The 22975-nt window shown below is 63.6% G+C and overlaps 1 protein-coding gene across 1 annotated transcript in view; it reads right to left on the bottom strand.

The window, feature by feature from the left end:
• The window catches only part of IGSF9B (immunoglobulin superfamily member 9B), a 41296-nt gene extending 18540 nt beyond the window's left edge, over positions 1-22756 (bottom strand). The window contains exons 1-12 of the mRNA XM_068555884.1: positions 22693-22756; positions 13608-13805; positions 12000-12146; positions 7163-7314; positions 6796-6913; positions 5609-5750; positions 5201-5346; positions 2796-2938; positions 2378-2518; positions 2179-2295; positions 1790-1940; positions 896-1007 (exon numbers count right to left, since the gene is read on the bottom strand). Of these exons, the coding sequence (XP_068411985.1) occupies positions 896-1007; positions 1790-1940; positions 2179-2295; positions 2378-2518; positions 2796-2938; positions 5201-5346; positions 5609-5750; positions 6796-6913; positions 7163-7314; positions 12000-12146; positions 13608-13805; positions 22693-22756 (1631 nt within the window). The remainder of the gene's footprint in view (positions 1-895; positions 1008-1789; positions 1941-2178; positions 2296-2377; positions 2519-2795; positions 2939-5200; positions 5347-5608; positions 5751-6795; positions 6914-7162; positions 7315-11999; positions 12147-13607; positions 13806-22692) is intronic.
• Positions 22757-22975: the final 219 nt, after the last annotated feature.

Below are 22975 nucleotides of genomic sequence, written 5' to 3'. Positions count from 1 at the left end.
CTGGGAAGCAGGCCAGGTCCCTCTTAACCTCCCTGCTGCTGAGAAGTATACAGAGGGCTCTCCCTGAATCTCCAGGCGCCCCCGGCTATGCTTCCTCCTCCCCCCAGACCTGGTGAGCCTGGCTGGGGCTACACACCCAGAAGAGACAGGGCTGGAAGGGAGAAGGTGAGGGCTCACCCGCCCCACTCGAGGATGTCACCCATGATGCAGGTGGCCGGTGCTCGGCTCAGGATAGGGATGTGGGGAGAGAAAATCCTGAGGCGACGGGTGGACCTCAGCCGAGGCGCCTCTTCCCAGCTTTTCTACACCTCCTGTCCTCAGCCTGATTCATGCATTATTAAGATGTCTGTCTACCCCGAGGTTTGGAAAAGATCTCAAATCTCTGCACTTCGCTAAGTGCACGTATAACCAGGTACAAAGACGACAGACACACAGTCCTAGAGAGAAAATGCACGTGTGCACAAAAGGCCAGGAAGGTGAGCGCCACTTCACACTGGTTTCTGGAACCACTGGCGCAGGGCCAGAATAAAAGTTAGATCTGTGCTTGTGGCTGGCTGTCTTACGATGCCCTTGAACATCAGGAGTCTCTTCCGGGCTCCAGAGAACAGAGGAAGCTGGAGGAGCGAGCCAAGGACAGGGAGGGGCCGCGAGGTCAGCTGGGGACGCACAGCACAGGGTGATGGACCATCCAGGCCCCAGCCCCGTCGTCATCCCAGACACCCCACCCCCCCTGGAGCCTGGTCACCGGGCAACACACCCCACCATCCGGAGGGAGGTAGGGCAGGTGGAGAGCCACACCCTTCTCATAACCTGCCCCCTGACCCCAGGGACTGACGGTGGTGGGGGGGATAAGCAGAGAGCAAGGCGTGCGGGGGTGACTCACAGAGGTCCGTACCAAACAGAGAATGTCTGCTCAAATCCTCCATCGTAGCCTGGCTCCCAGGACACGTTGGCAGTTGTCATGGAGACCTGGACCCGGACACTGCCCGGGGCATGGGGGCTGGTGCCTGCAGGCCAAGGGGACACCTCAGGCGGGAGGAACTGAGCCCGCGGAGCCGGGCTGTGACCTCGTGCACCTGGCAAAAGCGGTGCCCCGGGGGAGAGACGGGGACAAGGACGCTCTGAGGAGCTGCACCCAGCCCTGCTGGGTCATGGGGCTGCAGGAGGAAAACCGTCCCGCAGGCAGGCTTGTCCTTCCAGCAGGAGATGCGTGAGCATAGGAATAAGGGCCGGAGGGAAACCAGCCCCTGGTCATCTGCCCCGACCAGGCCTGCGCTCGTCTGGAGAGCATGGAAGCGCTGCCGACGGCCACAGGCAAAGCCCAAAGGCCCCCGTCCCACACAGCTCTCTGGCCTGAGACCCAAACACCAACGTGAGAGCCGCCCACCAGCCCAGCACGGCAGTCAACAGCTCCGGCAGGAGCTTGAGTCCTGGGCCCACCACTCAGTGCAGTGACGCCAGGCAGGGCGTCCCACCCAGACCAGCCTCGGTCTCAATGAGCGAGCGTCGGGGGAACCCCAGCTCCCACCTCACACACGTGTGTGGTGAGGCGCCACTAGGTGCTGAGCCTAAAGCTGGTGGTAAATGCTCAAAAAGCACGGGCTGTTGTACGACCGTAGCTGTCTATCCCCGGAGGGGCACGAGGTCCTGGGGACGAGGTCTCAGGCAGAGGAAGTGGGCACACGTGCCCAGAGCCCCAGGTAAGGGGACACCTGTGCCAGGCCCAGCCCGGACCTGGGAGCAGACAGCCCCGCACCCAGAGCCCGGCCCGCCTTCCCGCACCCCATACCGATGACAGTCAGGTGGGTGCTGGCAGTGATGCTGGTGACCACATTGGTGGCGACGCACTCCCACTCCCCGTGGTCCTCCTTGCTCAGGGCGCGGAACTGCAGGCTCCCGCTGGGCAGGGCATTGTGCTTGCTTCTGCTGGGCTTCCCTACCTTGGCCAAACACGGGGGCCGGGGAGGAGGGAGGGAGGAGGGGCGGGGAAGAAGAGAAGCCACCAACACTCAGGGTTCCAGGAAGGACAGGGGCGGCACCGGGCCCCAGCCCGCAGCCCTCCCTGCCCCCCCGCACCAGGAGTCACCGTCGCTACTCGGCCCCCGCCCCGTCGGAACAGCGCCGTTCCCAGGCTGCGCCCCTACCGCGCTCCCCGGGAGCCCCGGAGCCCAGAGGTACCTTCCTCCACGTGATGACGGGGAAGGGGTCCCCAGCGGCGGCGCAGGGGATGAGCAGCTCCCGGCCGGCCTCTTGCCTGTACTCCCAGCCTGGTAGCACCGTAAAGTACGGGGGGTCCTAGGAGAGCAGGCGAGGCCGTGACGTCGGGCGTTTCAGGCGCCCGCCGCCCGCATGGAGCCACCCGCAGCCCCGGCCCCACCTTCAGGACGAGCCTCGCGGGGGAAGACTGGCCCATGGTCCCCAGGGTGTTGTAAGGCACGCAGGTGTAAGTGCCAATGGCCTCCTCTGTGGCCTCCTCGATTCGGATAGAGCCGTCCTCCAGCAGCGTCCAGCCCAGGTTCTGCTGGGGCACAGACAGCGCGGGGGAGCTGGCGTCAGGGGCCGGTGCTCGGCCCAGGCCCCGCAGCCGGACCTGAGCTGCTCTTCCGTGCGCAAGCTGGGTGCGGCGTCTCGCGGAGCGAGAGCGGCCAGGCCCTGCCGGACTCGGCCCCCGGGGAAACAGCTTTGCTCTCCCAAAATCCTGGGGGGAGGGGAGGGGCCCCGGCGGGAACCACATCCCCAGAGGCGGCACCTCAGGGCCGGGGGCCTCCCGCGACCGGCACACGGCCCTCTGGCACCTTCTCAACCTGCAGGGGGCGGCCGTCCTTGTTCCACTTGACCACGGTGGCCGGTGGCTCTGCGTCCACGGGGCAGCGGATGTAGCCGTGAATTCCCACAGGCACGTAGATCACAGGGGGCATGTTGAGGACGCGGGCTGGGTCTGCAGGGCCGGGGGTGTGGGGAGGGAAGCAGAGGTGAGAAGGCGGGGCGGGAGCCGAGCCACCCCGCAGCCCAGGGCCCCCACTCGGCACAGTGCCAGGTGTCGGCCCAGCGGGGGCCACGAGATGGCAAAGCCCACCCCCCCGGGCCGACCGCCCAGAGGCCACAGCAACCGTCCTGTCTGTCCAGCCCTGCATCCTTAAGAACACCCGTCTGAATGCACGGAGGCACCGCTGCTCCTGCCGCCTGCAGCTCCCCGCAAACAGCTCCGCCCGGAGACTCAGCAGCCGGCAGGGACCCAGTGTCCGCCTCCCCAGCCCCTAGACTCCCAACCTCAAAGCCAGCATCCGGCCTCTCGTAAGACTCATTCAGCATCCGGGACACATAAGATAGCAGCACCCCTCCCGAGTCTCTGCGGGACCCCAAGCCCTTCCTCGCCCCACATCCTCTGCGGACGGCGGCCAGGGGCGGAACCACAAGGCCGCGTTTCTGCTCTGCCTCAGTTTCCCATCTGTGCAGGCGGGCTGCAGGGTCAGCCACGGAGCCGCTGGAACCTTCTCGGGAGAGCAGGGGCAGCAGCCCTGTGACGTGGGTGAGTCACCCCCTCCGAGGCTCCCCGGGTTCCCCCCAGGACTCCCCGGGAGGCGGCGGGGATGAATGGGCGGCTCTGGTAGCGTCTGGAGCCCTTCGGAGAAGAGCATTACATAAATACCAGGCCGAAGTATATATTTAGACATAGCTTCCTACTTTTGTATGGTAGGTGTTTTTTTTTTTTCTCCTCCAAGGTTTTCAAAGGGTTTATGAATGGGAAATACTCTGAACACTGCTTTTTAGCAGAAACAAAGATCCTTGTCTCACCCACCTGAAAATCTCACCCCCCGGGTTCTCTCTGAAGGCAGGAAAGAGGTAAAAAACGACAAGTGGGAGTGGGTGATGGTGCCAGAGGGAGACAGGGAAACGCTTCCCTCAGCAGACACGGCCCCAGCCTGGAGGATGGGAGCCTTGGTCCTGCTGGATCATTGTCCTTCGGAGACCACCCCTGCTGGCCCTCTCCCTCCGCCATTGCCCCCTCCGTGCCCGGGTGACACAGGCAGAGGGGTTCTGCTCCACAAGGAGCCTGCCCTGCCCTTGGCACCTTCACAGCCTGGGCACACAGTAGGTAACTTATGAAAGCTTTTTCTCTTCTGGGTGGGACAGGCCTGGGGCTCTGGGTCACACAGCTTTCCTTGGGCCTCACAGCTTTCCTTGGGCCACACAGCTTTCCTTGGGCCTCACAGCTCTTAAGAACTCGGGGCTCAAAAGACAGCAGCTGAGGGTTGTCCTCGGCTGTGGACAGCGGAGAGGAGGCCCCCGCCCCCACCAGCAGCGTCACTACGTGAGAGCGTGAGGTCGGGACTCAGGGGGCCCACCGCCAGGCCCACGCTCTGCCCGCCTCCCGGGGTCACCAGCTGTTCCACTAATGTCCTCAGCTCAGATGCCACCTCTGGGCCACGCCTCTCCAGACGGTCACACTCTCGCCCGCCCCTCCGTGCTGTGGGAGGGAGTGGTTCTCGCACACGAGCCCTTGTGTGATGGCGCGCCTGTCACCTACCACGTCAAGGGGGGCCTTTGTTGTCAAAGTGACGGAGCCATCCTCCAATCAGGAGCAAGAGATGAGCCCCCGGCACTCTCCCCCACTCGAGACCAGCCCCGGCCCTCTCCCCCACTCGAGACCAGCGAGCTGAGTGATGCCGCACAGAAGCCCTCGGTCGCTCCGGCCCAAGAGCAGCCCCTTCCCCCGGGTCTCGGGCAGCCCTGGAAGGCGCGGCAGGGAAGCCGCCAGGGGCCCGGTGCTGGGGAAGCGGATTCGTCACCCCAGAGAGGATCTGTCCCCCTTGCCCAACCAGCAGGGGAGCAGAGAGCGGCAGGAGAGCTGCCCCACTGGGTGTGAGCTACATGCCCTCAGATACTGAGGAAAAAACACCTCGTTCAAGGTGCGGACAGAGGAGCTGGCCAGCACCGGCACGAGGACGGTGTCCAGAAGGCCCGCCTGTCCCTGAGCCCAACCGGGGCGAGGCTGACGGAATGGATTAGCAGACACGGGCGGCCGTGCGGCCAAGAGAAGAGCCTGGCGGGGGCTCGATTCGCCTCCGCTGACCAGCCCGGGTCAGGCCTCCTCCCGCGCTGTCCCGTCCCCGCCTCGGCCCCTCCTCCGCCCACGCTGCCTCCACGCAGCCCTCCAGCCCCCCGTGTGGCCAGCGTGGCCTGCGCCTGCCCCACTCACACTGCACGGTCAGGTACGCCGAGGCCGAGGGCGAGCGTCCCAGGCTGTTGCTGGGGACGCAGGTGTACTTCCCCGCGTCCTCAGGCTTCACCCGGAAGATGATCAGGGTCCCATCGATCAGGATCCGCACCCTCAGCTTCAGGTCGCTGCAGGGACACAGAACGCGGGACACGATGGCGGGGGGGCGGGGGCAGGCATCTTCCACGCTGGACAACGTGCCAGCGAGTCCTCCGCACAGCCGAGGAGGGGGACAGGCGCCCTCTGCACACACACTGGCCCCAGCATGACGGACACTCGGACCGGACGCCCCCAACCCCCGCCAGCTCCCAGAGCCCAAGGGCAGCCCCTGCTCGGAAGCCTCACCCCGGGGGGGCCTGGCTGGGCCCCAAGGGAAGGGCGGGCACTCACTTCTGGAAGTAGACATTCTCGTCCTGCCAGTACCAGGTGTAGGTAAGGTTGCCGGGATAGGCCTCTGCCCGGCAGGTGAGCAGAGCATCCTGGGATATGTTGACAGTGATGTTCTCCGGAGGGGAGACAATGAAGGGAGGCCCTGGGGGGACAGGAACAAGCGTGACCTCTCCTGGCGGGGGGGTGGGGGGGGACCACAGCGCTGGGCTCCCAGGAGGCTCCGACCCTCAGGAAGGGGCACCCCAAGCCGGGTAGGGACAGCAGGGAAGGCACTGGTCCAGGAGCTGGCAGCACAGCCAAGCGGTTGTCATGGAGACGCATCCAGCTGCTGCCTGTGCTCAGGTTCTTCCTCTCCCTGCAGGTCCCAGGGATGCAAGGGGTCCGGAGGTGTGGCCATGTGCTCCCAGGCCGCTGTAGACGCCCGCCCCACGCACACCCCCTCTGTAAAACCGGCTTCCGAGCAGCCAGCCCACACACACACACACGCACACTCACATACACACACGCACACGGCCCTCCCTGCCCCTCCTTCTCTGCAGCGGAGCCCAGAGCAGCACACGTGCAGGAAGGAGAAAGGAACCGCCTTGCCACTGGGAGAGTAAGAGGCTGCGGGCTGACCAGATAGGGGTGGCGAGGCGGGTCAGGGAAGGGGAGGAGAGGGGTGGCGCTCCAGCAGCCCCGGCGGTGCTGGTCTTCCAGACAGGCCCTAGTCGCGGAAGCAGCGCACAGCCCCCACCCCTCGAGCAGGACGGAGGCCGCCCCCTCGGGGGGCTTCGGGGCCCCAGGCAAGGCAGACTGGCATCTCAGGTGCTGACCCCACAGGCGCCAGCCCCACCAAATGCCCTCTGTGTTATTTAACCCTCTGGGGTTGGACGGAATTCCTATCTTTGTTTACTGATGCCATCATCAGAGGGTGGAGGCCTGAGAGAGGGCTCCTGCCCCGGGGAAGGAGGAGGCCCAGCAGGACGCCCTCCGGACATTCAGAGAAAGCAGAAACCCACTCGGCATGGCGCCTCCCGCCACCTCACGGGAGGGCCGCCACAGGCCACCAAGGAGCCCCACGATAGGGGGAGGAGCTCCCACCACCCCCAGCTGAGCCACCCACGCCCTGGGAAGAACCTCCCAAGCTCAGTGGGGCCGGAACTCCCTGCCAGAGGCCCTGGGCATAGAGGCCAGGTCGCTCTCACCTTGGACGAGCAGGTGGGTGGTGTGGATGGCCTCCCCCTGGATGCTGTACGCGCGACAGGTGTAGGCACCTCTGTCCTCCCGACTGACCGATGTCACCGTCAGGCTGCCGTCACTCACCTGAGGCCGAGGAGAGTCGGGCTCAGCTGCCAGCCCTGGGCCCGCCAACTCCATCCCAGGTGGAAGTGGCCTGGGGCCCATGCACCTGGGGACACGGAAGCAGGCTTCTCCCTCCGAGCACACGGATGCCAGCCGCTCCGCCTGCCGCCTCCAGCCCCACCTGCGCCTCCGCAAGCGTGACCGGGCACGGGGCCAGAGGCGCAGGGCAAGGAGGAGAGGGTGCGGCGGCCGCGGCAGAGCTGCACTCACCTGGTACTTGCCGCTGGCGCCTAGCAGCGTCCCCTCCTTCAGCCAGGTGACAATGGGCTTAGGGTTCCCAAAAGCTGTGCAGGTCATGGTGACACTGCCGCCCTCCTTGGCCTCGATGTACTGGGGGGGGGTTTCTGTAAAGGTGGGAGGAGCTGCAAGAGACCCAAGGCGCGGGGTGGGGTCAGCCAGCGGCCCTGCACACAGCAAGGGCCCTGCGCTGGGCCACCCCACGAGGCTGGCGCCCTCCAGGAGGCGGGAGGTGACACAGGTGACAGGCCCTGCCTTGTGGGGGGGACCTGGAACTCAGAGGCAGTGTGGCTGGATCCCAAGTCTAAACTTTCGCCATTGCATACACCCAATTCCCAATAAAGGACTGTTTGTCCAGCACCCACTGGGAGGCCCCCCATGCTGAGCACCAGGGATGCGGCAATAGACGAGGCCCCCGTCACCCCACACTCATCCAGACACCCCTCCTTCTGCAACCCCGGCCCAGCCAGGCCCACGATTCTGGGACACTTGCCATCCGAGCCCTGTCAGGCCTAGCGCGGATCACAAGCCAGGTGACAAAGAATCGCCCAGGCTCTGCAGCGACAATCCCCCGCCTTCCCCGCAGCTGCCTTGGGGACCAGGCCGACAGCCCAGTCTACGGGCTACTCCCTTCCGAATTCTCGATGACCGTGCCAGGCTGTCCCCCAGCACCTGCCTCGGAGTTCTGACTAAAATCCCATCCGGCATGAATAACACACTCTGTCTCACCTGTCTGAGCTGCCTATAGAAGCCACCTGATCAACCCCAACTCCCTGGACGATCATTCGGGGTCTTCTGGAGTGGGGGGCAACTGCTGACACCAGCCTAGGGTCCACAGCACCGGGCTCAAGGCTCCAAGTTCAAGTCCAGCTGCCACTCGCTCTGTAACCCTGGGCTCAGCCGCTCTGGGCTCTACCTAAACCCCACCCTCCAGACCAGTGGCAGGAATTAGCGAGGTGAAGTCCGTGAAAGGAGCTGGTAAAACGTAAACATGTGAAACGGTGGTCATTCTGTCATCACTGTCGGCCGCCCAGGGCTCCTGAGGCCCCGACGAGAAGCTGTGAGAGGGGTCTCCTCGGAGGCTGCCCTGCCCCAAGCCCAGGACACGCTGGGGGTCGCGGCCACCCACCACCTGCCACCAGCCTCACCTCCCGTCGCACACCCCTCAACTCTGCTCCGACACAACAGCCTTCCCGCCTTCCTACACGTGCCAAGGACTTCCATTCCTGGGGGCTCCGCGTCGGCCATCCCCGCTCCTGGGCTGTACCCACATCTCACCCTTTTGGTGCCTGCTCGCCTTTGCTAAAATGCCACCTCTGCCTCACCTGGTCAGCCGGTCTAGGAAGGCACCTGCTGCATTCCTGTCTCCTCAGACTGTTTAAAGCACTTACGACCAAGTCTCCTGAGAGCAGAGATTTCCAAGAATCCCACTATGTGCCCAGCTTTTAGCGCAGTTCCTGGCATGTAGGAGAGTCTCATCAAACATTGGTTGAACGGACAGATGAATGCAATGAAAGATCCGCACACATGCACGCACACACGCGCACACACACACGCACAACAGGCCAACACAAACGCAAACATAAAACCGAAAACAAGACCACGGCGAGACAGCTTTCTTCGACATCTCCCCACCCCTCCGCTGAGCGTGGCCCCAAAGGGGGCACAGGAGTGAGGGCTGGGCAACCAGGAAGCAGGCTTCCTCACGCACGACACATCCTTGAGAAAGTCCATCCTCACCCAACGTCTAACACACCAAAAGTGACGGTAAAACTCATTCCAAGTCCTTGCAGAGGGAACCTGGCATCCGAACCCCAGGCCCCTCCTGGCCTGGCCGTGCGCTCACCCCAGCAGAGCCCTCCCGCCACGCCTGCCCTTGAACTCCAGCTCACACAGCCGTGGCCTCTGTTACCTCTGTGTCACGCTTAAAGAAAAGGTAATATGGTAAATTACATCCTGAAGTGACAAATTAATTACTAATTACATAATTACTTTACTATTTAGGTGCTAATCAGGAAAGCACTTTGAACAATTTCGAGCTTTCCGGAAAATAATGGTTTGACTCCCGATTATTTACTGGATTAGGTGTGAGCTTACCAGCTGCATTTCTAGGCTTAATTCTTTTTTACAAATGCCCTATAATTAATCGTGCACGTTAGAAATAGGCTGGTCTCTCCTCCAAGCAATTCATCGACCTAAAGCAAGGTTTGACTCTGGCTTTCCAGGTATTTTATTTATATGCAATAAAGAAATAATTGGGTTTGTTTCCTCCCAACTGGTCTTCAAGAAAACACAGAAGGAGAATAAGACAATCTGTGATTCTAATTTTTCATTTTCCAAAGGTGATCCCAGTCAGAAATGCCTGACATTAAATATTCTAGTTTGGAAGCAACGGAATGTTGGTGCTCCAAACTCTTTCCTTCGATAACGGAAGTATTTACGCGGGAAGGAACCTCAGAATGCAGGAGGAAGAAAGGGTGAGATCGCTCACCTTGGGAGATGCCTGTGGTGTCCACACTTTGAGAGGGAGGCCCCTGGTGAGGGAAAGCATCCGATGATGAGCCCCAGTGCTAAAGCCTGACCCTTCCGGAAGAACAACCTGCCAGGTTGCCTAAATGCGCCGGCTCTCCTTCCCCTGGGCCTCCAGGCATACTGTTCCCTCTGCCCTGGAACACCCTTCCCGCCTCCAGCCCCCGCACCTGGCAGACTCCTCCTACCCGAAGGGTCTCTGCCCAGGGCTCATTGCCTCAGGGGAGCCCTCCATCCCTCACGCTCCCAAAGCCCATACTGCAATTCTCTCTGGACCTGACTGCCTCTTGACGTGTCCTTCAGAGCTGGGTCTGGGTCACACCCACTGCGTTTCCCCATAGCCTGCCAAGTGGATGTTCAGAAGTGTGTGTTGAATGGGTGGTCGTGGGTGTATTCCCAAGGGCTCTCCGACCACCACAGGCCACCTCTCCCAGCCTGAGGCGCCTCCTGTGCGACCCGACTTCATCTTTTTCTCCCTTAAGGAAGAAGATAACCAGCATCCTGCACACAATGACCCCGCACAGCCAACCTTCCAGGCGCCGTGCCAGACATCTTCATCCACAGCGTTTCCCTTCATCTTCACAACAGCCCTACAAACAGGCTCTGTTCTTGGAAACACAAAAGGGAAGCTCAGAGAGGTGATGTGGGTGCCAGGGATCAGACAGCTAATGCGGTGGATTCGTGAAATAAGCCGAGTCTCATCGGGTCGCGTTCCGTGCCGGTCCCTCCAAGCAACGAGGAATTCCCAGCCATGAACTCCCCCTGGGGCAGACGGAGCCCGAGCTCTAACGGGACACACGACTCCGGACGAAGCTCTGCGTCCCGGCTCGGAGCGTCTGCGCATGCCTGCTTCTCCGCTCGCTGGACCGGACCCATTAGTGATGTGAGGGGAGGAGGTGGGGCTGCAGGAGGCGTCGGCCCGCCTCGGGAAAGGGCACAAGGAAGCAAGTAGCGTGGGGCTCTTGGCTCGGTGCTCGTCAGTGACGCTGTCAGCAGCAGGTTTACCTTCCTAATTATGTTTTGCTTGGGCTAATATTAAGCCGAGTTTTCATTCTGGGCACACACAACAGCTGGCATCGAAAAGGGATGACTCAAAAACTCGCGGGTGGTGGGGACAGCCCAACCAAGATTTATAATAAGCCTCCAATCGGTCTCTGGGGACTGCCCAGCAGGAGCCGCCTGCACCCAGAGGCTCAGGCAGCCTGGACCACTGACCCAGGGCCACCGTCCCTAAGTTTGCTTTCCAGAGACCAATGCTCTGGCTAAAATACTCTGTTCTTCCAGGGCCCTGGATGGGTTTTCAAGGCGGAAGGAGCATGGCCTGATCCGACCCCACAAGGCAGGGACCGTCGAGGCTCAGAGAAACTTGCAACCCAGGCAACCGCCCATTCCTCTCTCCCGACCGCGGCACCCAGGGTCACAGACATCACACCCAGAAAGACCCAAGCAGTGGGGGTCGCGTCCAAAGCACATGCACTGTTGACACCTCAATTACCAGCTCAGCGTCTGCAACACGTGGCGGCTGAACACCGCGGCTCATAAACTGAATCAAGAGTAACTGTACGGTCAGAAAAACAAATCAAAGCAAAAACCCTGCCCCCCGCCACCGTGGGGACCACTTCTCCTTCCACTTTCTCCCGGTTCTGGCGCTCCCTGGCTCCTCAGGAATGTCCCCTCCCAAGGGAGAGCTCCCAAGGGCACAGGGGACCCTCGGTCCAGGGAAACCCCGGCCCCCTGGGAAGCACGGCACAGCACGAGGCCCGTCACCCTTCACCTGGGCAGTAAGTACCCGCGGGCATCAGAAGGTTACCCTCCGGACCGGGACCAGCAGGATCCCTGCCCGGCCCTGGGTTTGCTCTGCTGCTGCCAATCATCCAGCGTAGAGACTGGCGCCCAACGGTTACTGAGGCGAATGGACTAAAGGAAGGCTGTAACGGGGAGACGCCCGGAGAGGGTCTTCCTGCGGCTGCGCCCGAGTCCGCCCCGCAGATCCTCAACCCTACCGGTTTCAGATGCCGGTTTCCACTTCCCTGCGCTGCACTCTGACGACCCCGCCCGCGGCAAACGCCCTGGTGCCGGGAGCTGCCAGGCCTCTGCGCCCACAGCCCCCGGGGGCTCCAGGACGAGCGAGGGGCCTGGGGCCCCCAGCCCGGAGGCGCACACGCAGGCACGCTCACACGCCTGCGCGCACACTCACACAAGCACGCACCACGCACGTCTGCCCGCTCACTCGCACGCACGCACGCACCACGCACAGGCCCGCGCGCGCGCACGCACGCACCGTGGATGGTGAGGTGCACCCAGCTGCCGTTGTGGAAGGTGTCGTACTGCTGGTCCAGCAGGAGCACCTTGCACTCGTACCAGCCCTGGTCCTCGGCGCGCAGCTGCTCCAGCCGCAGGGACGCCTTGTCGTGGAGGCTCGCGCGGCCTGTGGAGAGGGGACAGAGCGGGTCAGGGCCGCGCAGAGCACCCTTGCGACCCCAGTCCGCCGCCCGCCGGCCAGGCCCAGAGCAGGGCGGCCCCGAGAGCCCCAGCCTCGCTGCCCGCCAGCTGCACCGAGGAAGCCTCAGTTCCCTGCAACTTCCCGTTCTCTTGGGGCCAAGGAAAGGCAGGAGGCATGTGGAGCTGGCGGGAAGGGGGCCAGAGAGCCCAGAAGAAGAGGAGCGGGACCTCGCCCCAGCAGGTCCCCGTGGCTGCCACGCCCAGCACCCTGTCTGCCCAGCACCCCTACGGGGGGGCGGAGAAGAGGCCGCTGGGGACAGGGTGCCGGTGTCCCCTCCTAGTCCTGTCGCGGAGGCCAGAGAGCAGAGCGCTCATCCAGCCAGAGCCCAGGTTCCGAGCTCGGCCGCAGGGCCTGTAGCCCGAGAATGAGGAGCAGCTGGCAGGCGAGCAAAGCCCCGAGCCACCCTCCCTAACTCCGTCCCCTTCCCCAGAGCAGCCCTCGGGGTCCCCCCTCCGCTCACTCTCCACTCGGGCCCACCCCTCGCCCCCGTGTCACGACCTCCTGTGCTTTCCTCCTTGTCTCCTCGGCAATGGCAATCTGCCTACACACCAGACAGTCAAAACCAACCAGGGCCAGAGAGATATAGACACAGGAGGAGGGAGAGGGACAGAGAGAAAAATAGAAGCTGAGAAAAATGCAATGCAGACCTCAGAAATCAGAGGTAAAGATAAAAGCTGTGTCCCACCAGTTTCCCCTCTTCCTTTAAACCCCAACACACGCGCATGCGTACACACACTCAGAGATGCATGCACACACACAAGCCCACGTGCAACCCTCGCACAGGCACACAGGCCCCTCACTCACACCGCCCCACGCCCTCCTCCTTGGCGGGCAGGCCCTGACAGTGACTCAGTGAGGCCACCGCTGGCAGGAGTAATTGCAGAGCAAGACAGCATTGGGGCCACAGGAGGAGGGAGGAGGGCGGACGGAGGACGAGGCGGCGAGTGGAGCAGGCGCCCCGACACTTCCTCGCACTCAGGACTCAGGACGGGATGAGGCCCCAACTTCAAAGCCAGCGGGAGGGAGTGGGCAAAGCCAGACAGAGCAAACCCCGCGGCCGCCATGGCTCTGACGCAGCTGCTCCCGCCGAGCCGCCCTCCCGCCGGCCTCCTCTCCCACCCATCGGCTCCTGGCCTCCCTTCTCCTCCTCCGGCCTCGGCCCCTGCGGCCCAGCGGGGCTGTGAGGAGGCTCTGCTTCTGCCCCACCTCCGCGTCCCTCTCCTCACGCCACTTAACTAAAGCCTCCCAGAGTGCAAAGGATGATGGGAGGACAGAGACAGCGACGGGAAAACAGAGATACGAGGCCCGTCGGAAAAGACGAGAGGCCACGAGACACAGGCAGGAGGGACGGTGCGGGGGCCCCGGAGCCAGGCGGGAAGGCCTTACCTGCATACTCAGGGTCCACATGGGGCGGGTAGTAGCCAAACTTGATGAAGATGGGGATGGGCACCCCGAACTTGAACCACTCGACGACATAGGGCGGGGGCTGCCCCGTCACCGGGTGGACCACGTCGCATCGCAGGACCACGCTCTCGCCGGCCCTCGCGGTCACAAACTCGGGCTCCTCTCGCAGGCCGTGGGCACCTATCGGGACAGCCACACAGGGACACAGGAAAGGAGGTGAAAGGAGATCCTGCCCGGCCCCCGCAGAAGCCACCCCTGCCCTGCCAACCCCACAGAGCGGAGCCCGACAGCGCCCTCCCCCATGACACCCCCGCCAGCTCTGAGGAGCGTGGCCACTGAGAAGGTGGAGGGGCCTCGGCCCCTCTGCGGACACCGTGGCCCGGGCGCTGCAGCGGGTGAACAAGGGCCGTCTTCCTGCACCAGGATGCTTCCCACTGGAGCCCGGCAGGAGCTGCAGAGCCAGCCGTCCTCCCACGCCCCGCCCCCAGCTCAGCCTGATGTTCAGGGCACAAAGCAAGAGTGCTCCATGCAGGAGCGGGGAACCCTAACAGGCTGAGCAGAGGCTGCTCGTGGCATCACCAGACGGAAAACCCCGGGGGCCGGAGCTGGCCTTTCTGCCCCTCCTCCCTCTGTCCGCTGCGCCTGCCGCAGAGGGGGGAGCGGGAGGGGCCTCCAGCCCGCCAGTTTCCACGCCCCAAGCCTATCAGGCTGCGAAGCCCCAGACATCACCATTAAGGCCGCAGGAGGCTAGGGACGCAGGAGGGGGACCCTGGGGCCGCTAACCTCAGCCAGCTAAGGGGAACATCCCCGCCTCCGGCAGAGGACGAGGCGCACGGCTGGATAGGGCTCGGCCACCCTCCCGAAAGGGCCTGGAAGGGACGGGCGATGAGGCCAGCCCCACCCCCAGCCGCAGAGAGAAGCGGCTAACCCAGGCTCCGCCCCGAGGCCTGCACCCCCCCCCCCACCTCCAGCCCAAAGGCACCTTGTCCAGCTCCCTTCCCAGTGAAAGAGGCCCCTCCCCCTGCCTTCCCTCCAGTTCCCACACTACCCTCCCACCCCGCCCCTCCCCGCAGTCCCGGCTGGGCCCCTCCAGGCAGCACCAGGGACAGCAGCCTCCGCGGAGGCTCCCAGCCGGGGACGCCCAGGAGAGCCGCGCCTGTCCTCCGCGTGCCTCTGGGCCTGATTCTGACCACACCTCCCTCCCCTGCGGGCTCCTGCCCCGCTCCTCCCGTCCGTCTATCCTTCGTGTCTCTGTGTCTTTCTGACCCTCTGGCTCTGGCTCCTCCTCCAACGGCCGTCTCGCTGTGTCCCTGTCACTCTCTCTCTAGCTCCCCGCTACATGGGTGATTCTGTCTACCTGCCAGTCTCTCCCCACCTCCCCGTTTGCATGTCTCTAGCAGCGCGTGTGTGTGTTGGGGGAACGTGTGGGGTTCCGTTCGCCTGTGCCGGGGAAGGGGTTTTGCTTTTCCACTTCCCGGTCTCCGTGGTGCGCTCTGCCTCCATCTCTCCGGGTCTGTGTCTCTGTCTGTCTCTCCTTTTCTCCCTCCCGCTCCAGCTCCCTCTCCTCCTGCAAATTGCGGAAGAAGGAGGCGGCAACCCTTCCAGAAGCTGATTGGCTACCGGTGACATCACTGTTTTCTAGAGAAAGAGCTAAGATCACAGAGTATTTTTGGAGCAGAGCAGAGTGTTGCCCTCACCTGCCTGAGGCCCCAGCCGGTTTCCCAACCCTCCCAGCGCTGCTTTAGGCTAAGTTTGAATCCCAGCCCCTCAGGGAAAGCGCAGCAGGCACCCCCGCTACCCCAGGGGCACCAGGTGGGGACCGAGCCCGCCTCGCAGCACCCGGGCACAAAGGCTGATCCTGGACCCTGCAGGGATGGGCAAGGAGCAGGCCGCCTGAGCGAGCAGGGAAAGCAGCGTGTGTGCACGCGTGTGTGTGTGTGTACGTGTGTGCATGCACGTGTGAGTGTGTAGACTTTGGAGGAGAAGAAGAGAGGAAATACAGGAGCCAGGGTAAGAGGAGGGGGCTCCTCCCGGGGGCCATCACCTGGGGGACAGAGGCCTCCACAGAAGGGGCTCCTTCCCAGGCTCCGGCCCCAGCGCCTGGGGCAGGGGGCAGGGTCGCTTGCCTCCCTCTCACAGCGAAGGCTCTGGAGGCTCTGGCGGGGTGAGGGTCTGCACCTGGGCTGCCTCATTCTCACCGCACAGCAGCGAGGCAGCCTCTTCCACACCGGCCCCCGCCAGCCTGGACTCAGGGCTACGCACCCACCCCCCCAAGGCCCACCCGGGCCTCAGCCCTGCCTCCACGGTTCTTCCCGAGGACCCTTCCACCAGCGGCCGGCAGCTGGGAGAGGACACGGTGAGGCCAGCAGTGCAGAGACGGGGAGCAAAGCCAAAAGAGACCCGTTTCCCAGGAAGAAGGCTGGGGCGGGGGGTGGGGGGAGGCCCTGCCCCAGCTTCCACGCTCAGACCAGCCCTCCTGGCTTTCTGAGTCCTAAAATATTTATCAGTTTCCCTCATCTCCTCAACACACACACACACACACACACACACACACACACACACATACACACACACACACACCGTGTGCTCTCACTCCATCACCCATGAGCACTTCCCCCTCAGCCTGAGCCTTTCTGAGCCAAGCATGTCTAATAAAACACTTTCTCCAGAAACGCTCACTGCAAAAAAAAAGTAAATATTGCTGGCAGCAGAGACGGAAGAGGGGCTTGATGGAGGAGAGAGATGACCTCAACCCTAGGAGGACACGACCGAAGTCGAAGAGTGAAAGAGAGTCCAGGGGCAAGAATGGAGACAGATGGTCAGGGTGCGAACAGACAGAGACAGAGAGAGACAAACAGACAGGGAGAGCTCAGAGGCACACAGGACTCAGCCTGGGACACAGAGACACAGGCCTTCAGAGGACCCAGAGCCAGGAGGGGACAGAAGGGAGCAGGAAGTGGGGGGGAGGGGAAGACAGGGATGGGTGGTGACCTGAGGGGGAGGGCTGCAGGAGGGGGAGGCCCCAGACCCCTCCCCACCACGGAAGCCTGCAGCAGCCGAGGGACAAGGCCTCGAGCCTCAAAGGGACGCTGGCGTCTGCAGGGTGAGCACCGCTGGGGTGGGAGGTGTTCTGGATGCCACACACCCCTTTCAGAGAAGGCAGGACACAGCTGTACCCGGAGGAGCAGAGCAAATTTGCATCTTGGGGACGCACCCTGGTGGGCAGAGAGGGCAAAGGAGGACGCGGTGCCCCTGCGGTCTGGCTGACCTTTCCGAAAGCCCACAGGGGACAAATCTCCTGCTCTCTGGGCCAGGTGGTGCCCGGCGGGTAGCCGGGTCCAGGGCTGCCACTGGATCTCCGGTGAGCACAGGACCAAGGGGCATCCAGGGCCTGGCACGCCCCCCTCTCCAAGCTGGGGCTCTTCCACAGGCGGGGCTGGGGGAGGAGAGGTGCCAGGACGGGAAGGTCTGACGGCGGGGAGAGCCGGCCACCAGGCAAACTCGGCTTCCTCTAGGCCGCTCCTACATACCCGGCCCGTGCTGGGTCGCAGCACTCGCTGACAGGCGTACTACCATCTCCATTTCACAGGTGAGCAGGCTGGGGGCCCCCTGGCTGGCTCAGCCGCCCGCCGGGCAGCGGGTCGGGGCAGGTTCCAGCTGCTGTGTCTCCCCTTGGCCCCCGCTCACCCGACCACAGGCCCAGGGACCAAGGACGAAGGCCCCTCCCGCGCCGACCCAAGAAGCAGTCCCCTCCCCTCCGCTGAGTCAGGCCAGCCCCTCCACACCGCACACTCTGGACAGGTTCTCACAGCCAGAGCTCTGCAGCCCCGGACCCAAGAAGGACGACGGCGGGGTGCGCCTGGGTCAGAAGGCAGCTGCCGGCGCTGGGCTGAGCCCCCTCCACCTGGGACCCGGGAGCTCGGGCTGGGTGTGGCAGCGGCCAGCCTCCTCCTCTGTGAGTACAAGTCCTCCGGGAGCCTCCCCTCCCCCTCCCCCTCCCCCTCGGGCACCAGGCTCCCAAACCACAGGCCTGTTGTCTAATAATACCAGCGCCAGCCACCACCTCCATCTGCCAGCCTAAAAATAATCCCTGCTGAGTCCAAAAAAGGCACAGCCCCCAACAGTCCCCCAGTCCCTCCTCCCTGACACGCCAGGGGGTTCCAGGAGATTCCAGGGAGCTTGTGATTGGGCTCCCCCGGAACAGCACCCACCCCCTACCCGGGGGGTGGAGAGCCAGAGGCTTGCACGAGGAAAGCGGAGGACAGACATACCACCCAAAGCCAAGTGTGAGATGGAGGAACGGCTGTGTCCACGTCAGGCCGCACCCTGGTTGTCCCTTCCAGAAGGCAGGTGGGCCAGAGGGCACCAGGACAGCCTGCCTCCGGCCAGCACCTCCACCCCACCCCCGGGCAGATCCAAGGAGAGGTCCCCACCCTCTGCAGTCTCCCCAGTGCTGTCCTCACGGCCCTTCGGCCCCCACGCCCCATCAAACTCTCAGGGCCCAAGTCAAGGGTCAGTTGAGCCCAGCCTGGCCCTGGCTGGGAACCTTCCCATCTTCTCTCGAGGCCCTGGGGGAGGGGCAGGATCTGCAGGCCCCCTCCTCCGTGGGCGCCTCTCCACCCTAACCCTCCTGGCCCAGGCAGCCCGAGAGGCAGCAACGAGGCTATTAGCAGCCTTAATTTGCTCTGGGCTAGATTGTATTTCCAAGAGCCTTTCCCCAGGAGCCACTGGCAGGAAGCAGTCAGCAATCCGCCTGCAGTGGCTCCTCCAGGGACAGACCCAGCGACACCCACCCTGCCTGCCTGCCGGGCGGGGCGCAGGCCTGGTCCAAGTGCCCGCGAGCCGGGAGAGCCCTCGGGTAAGGCGCCAGGTGGACACGAGTAAGGGGGGGATCGAAGCCCGTGTCTGCTCGTAGTGAAGCGTCAGCAGCGCTCCCCACTCAGAAGCCAGAAACCAGGACAGCGGCTCCCCTCGTACAGTGTGTGCAAGTTACCTGCCACAGCCTGTGGCCGGGGCCTGGACCAGGAGGGAGCTCGGGGCGGGGCGGGGTGGAGGGATGGGCTGAGAGCAGCACCCACTCCCCCGCTTCCAGGAGGACAGGCAGGCTGGCTGAGACCTTGCTCACAGTCTGGCCCACGAGGAACTGCTCTCCAAAACCTTTATAGAGGCCCCGACTCTGCTCACCAGTCTCCTGCTGATTCACGCAAGAGAGGACAGAAAAGCAGGAAGATTCCTAAGAAAAATAGGTCAGCTGCCTCGGGCAGGCTGGGCTCACCCCCCGTGGGCAGGGCCAGGCTACAGGCTGCCTCTGCGCCCGGCTCCCCAGGGACCCAGCCCCTTCTCCACTCAGGAGTCTGGGCTACTGGGCAGCCGAGGCCAGAGCCCACCTTACAAGACAGACCCGTCTTCTGCGTCCCCGGGGCTCTGCCCGTGTGTGTCCCCACTGAGGCTTTCTCTTGGGGAGTTCAGGCATCCTTCGACCAGCCCCTGAGCTGAGCTTCTGGGCTGCCCAGACTCAGGTGTGGAGCAGGGGGCAGGGAAGCCAGGCGTCTGCTCCAAGTCTAGCCTTACTGCCGCCCACGGCCATCAACACTCAGACGGGAGCGATGCCCACCTCGTTCCTAGAGACTCTGGGTCGCCTGTCTGCTGCATTCACGTGCACATGCAAACACACAGCTGCACACACAGCGTGCACACACGCACATGCGTGCGCACACACACGCGCGTGTGCAGTCACCTCCAGCAGCTTCCACCAGTGACAGCTCTTTCCACAATTCAGATCCACTCTCACACAAGCTGCTTTACCCATCCTCGGGCTCAGACAGGAAAGAGCTGCTCCCCGAGACCCGAGACCCGGGCCCAGCCTGAGGAGGCATGGGACGTGCCAGGGGACAGGGAGCCTTTCAGAGAGAAGAGAGTTCGTCCCTCTCGGGCCTCACCCCCTCGCGCCCAGGTCCGCCCTCACTCCCTCAGCGCAGCAAGGCTGTGGCAGCCAGGCCTGAGGAAGGGAGATCTGAGGGAGGAGAGCACAGGGCCAGGAGCCAGGACAGAGGGCAGCCAGAGCAAGGCTGGAGTTCAGCATCTCCCGGCCAGGCAGCATCTGCTCCTTGGGTAACCAGATCCCAGCTTTCTGTCTCAGAGCCTCAAACCTGAAACCACCGGCCCTGGGACCCGGCAGCTCCAGGTCCAGCACACGCCGATCTTGGGGCCAGCAGCTGAAAGCTGATTCTTCCCACACACCCCCTGCTCAGCTTCTCCTAAGCGCGGCCTGCCAGACACACCCCTGCCTCTAGCGTGTGTGCTGGGGACACACACATGCCACTTGGCCACGTCCTGCTCAGCTGAGAGGCTGCCCGTGGGTCTCGCAAGCAGCCTCCAGGCCTAGACCTCCTCCCTCCCACCTTCGCTGCCAAAGGGAGGGAGGAGGGTCAGGGCCAGGCCAAGAGCACAGGGCACTGGTCCAGCTACCAGCAGGATCTGAGTCAGCACCCACTTTATTTGGGGACACTAGTCATGCAGGATTTGTAGTCAACAGGAGGAGGCAGCCTTGGCGGTAAAGGCCCGGGTCCTCCCCCCAGGCTTGTTCAGCAAACGTCTGGGATGCAGACTCCATAGCCATCTTCCAGGCTCTTCTGCACGCCCTCCCCAACCTCTCCACTGCCCCCCGGACACACGTGACTCAAGCCCATCCCTCCCTCAGTCCCAACCCTTTTGCCCCTCTGCTGGAGCAGCCCCTGCTCAGCCAAACCCTAAGACTGGCACCGCAAAGTCCCTCCCCTCAGGAATCTCCCGGAAGTCATCTCTGCCAGTCGGAGAACAGCTGAGCTCACACAGCAGCATGTGAATGCTGGCAGTGTGCGGGCAGCAGCCTCACAGGCCCGTCTCCTGCCCCCGGAGGCTGTGCGTGATGAGCTGCCTGCCTCCTGGGCTCGCCGCATCCTTCCCACAAGGCTCTGGCCACTGACAAAACTCCAGTTTTACAGATCTTTCGAAGGATTTCCGAGCAGCCCTCCACGTCTCCCCGGACAAGGTCTGCCTGGGAAACCAAACTTGGTTCCCGACAGAGGCAGCATCTGAACTTTACCCCAAGGCATTCCCAGCTCCCAATGCCCTGAATGGCTCAAGGGAAAGACATTGAGAGGGGGGCCTGGAAGCCCCAGACACTGAAACCATCATCATCATCATTTACTTACTTACTACAGAACGCTAATGTTCACAAAAACCCTACAAGCTCAGGCTAACCCCCTATGAGGCAAGTGACAATCAGAGAAGCGAAGCAACGTGTCCAAGGTCACAGGCCAGCAAGTAGCCAAGCCGGACTTGAGTCCAGGTCCTGTGACTAGACCTAGGTCCTTCACCACCACACGCAGAGCCCCTTTGGCTAAAAAGACCCCCAAGACCCACAGGGGTGGCAGGCAGGGGTTCACGTCCAGCCACCCCAGACAGAAGAAGGCAAAAGCTTCATAACCAACAGCCTTCAATGCTGGGAAGTCCTTCCTTTTGTCTAGCCGCTTTGTGTGTTGCTGTAATAAAGCCCATTTTCCTTTATTCTGTGCTTAAACTTGCAAAAAGTCCATCCGCCTCCCCTGAAGTCTCAGGCTTGGAGGCTATTTCAGAGCCTCCCTTCGGAGTCTCTTTTTTATTCAAAGATCCCAGCACATCCTTTTGTGCTTTCAGCCACAGTCCCATAGCAGGAACATACCAAAAGCTGGAGGGGAGGAAGCTGCGGGCATCGGAAGACTACAAGGGAATGGGGGGAGGGGGGCCTGAGGCTAGAGACAGGTTCTCAAGCGCAGCTCGAACCACCTCACACCCCACTCCACGAGCTTCTGCGGTCACTCTGGCCTCAGTTTCCCCACCTGACAAAGGGAGAGTTTTAAAACCATCCAGGTCACACACCATTTAACAAAATCACCCTTCCTTTCGCCCTCCTCTGTTTGTATTCACACCCCCCAAACATCACGGAGACCTATTCCATTCCAGAAACTTTCCCAAATCACTTCCCCTCCCCCTACACAGCCCCAGACACGGCGAGGAGAGGACCCTCCTGCGCGAGCGCGGCCGGACGCGGGGTATCCCGCTGCGGGTCCTCCTGCTGCCGCCCACCCCCGGCGGTTCTCCCCGGAAGCCATCCCTCCCGGCCCTACGAACCTGTCCGCAGCCGGGTCGTGTCTGCGCGCGGAGCATCGTGAGCTCCCGGCACCTCCAGGCTCCGCTCCTACTTCCATACAAGGGCCGAGAGCCGGGGTGTCACACAGAGGCGGGCAGGTGGCTCTGCCGTCTCCAGAGCACAAGCCCGCGCGCTCACGCGCGCATCACCCAACGCGCGGGCTTCCCTCTGGCCTCTTCCCAGCTCAGACCGGAAAAACGGAAAGAGGAAAACCTCCCTCCGCCCGGAGACGCGGCAGTGGGGACCCCCTTCCGCCGCCCTCGCCCCCGGCCAGCTGTGCCCGGCTGCGGCGCGCTCCCGGGGAACTTTTGCCCGGCCGGTCTCAGGTGCGGCGGAACGGGCCGCGGGCAGGGCCAGCCGAAGGCGGCCGCTCCTCGCAGCCGGCGAGGGACCCCGCGCGGAACCAGCTCTTCTCCTCTCGCGGGGCTCCGTGCGCCCCGCCCTGCGAGGGGACCCGACCTCCAGCTGCCAAGACGTGTGGTCCGGAGAGACGCGAGCCGGAGCCAAGCCCCACAGCGGCTCTCCTACGGAGCGGTGGCGCTGCGCGGGGTCCAGTGTGCCGCAGCCGCCCGAAGACCCGCAAACTCCCCGGCGGCAGAGTTCAGAAAGCCGCCGCCTCCCCAGCGCTCGCGGCGGCGGCTGCGCCCGCGAAGGGCACCGGGCTCGGCACCCGCTGTGAAGCCCTGGGGCCAAGGGTGGCGAAGTGGACCCAAGCCCGAGGCGTCCTCTCCCGAGCGCCGGCAGCCCGGGCTCAGGCCCTTCACGCCGGCCGCGGCCTCGGCCCCCGCCCTCCCCGCGGTGCTCGGAGCGCGCCCGCCGGGAGGGCGCGGGCTCGGCGGGAGGACGGGGCCGAGAGCGCCGGGAGGCGCAGGGGAGGGACGCTGCACTTCAACTCACCTTGAGCCGCAAGACCTCGGGCGCTGATCACACTTGCTATCAAAGTGGCCACATACCAAATCATAGTACTACCGCGCGCCAGCCAGGAGCCTCATCCTATCGCAAAGTGCCCCGCGCCGCCTACGCCCCGTGCCGGTGCTCCCGCGGCTCCTGCGGCTCTTGCAGCCCGGGCGGCCCGCTCCCCATCCCTCCGCGGCTCCGCTCGGCTCGGCGCGTAGCCTCCCGCCCGGCGCAGCGGCACCTGCACTAGAGCCCAAGCGGAGCGCAGCCAGCGCCGAGGAGA

The sequence above is a fragment of the Eschrichtius robustus genome, chromosome 11 (assembly GCF_028021215.1).
Source record: "Eschrichtius robustus isolate mEscRob2 chromosome 11, mEscRob2.pri, whole genome shotgun sequence".
In the NCBI taxonomy this organism is placed as follows: Eukaryota; Metazoa; Chordata; class Mammalia; order Artiodactyla; family Eschrichtiidae; genus Eschrichtius; species Eschrichtius robustus.
This window is presented reverse-complemented; position numbering and strand designations above follow the sequence as displayed.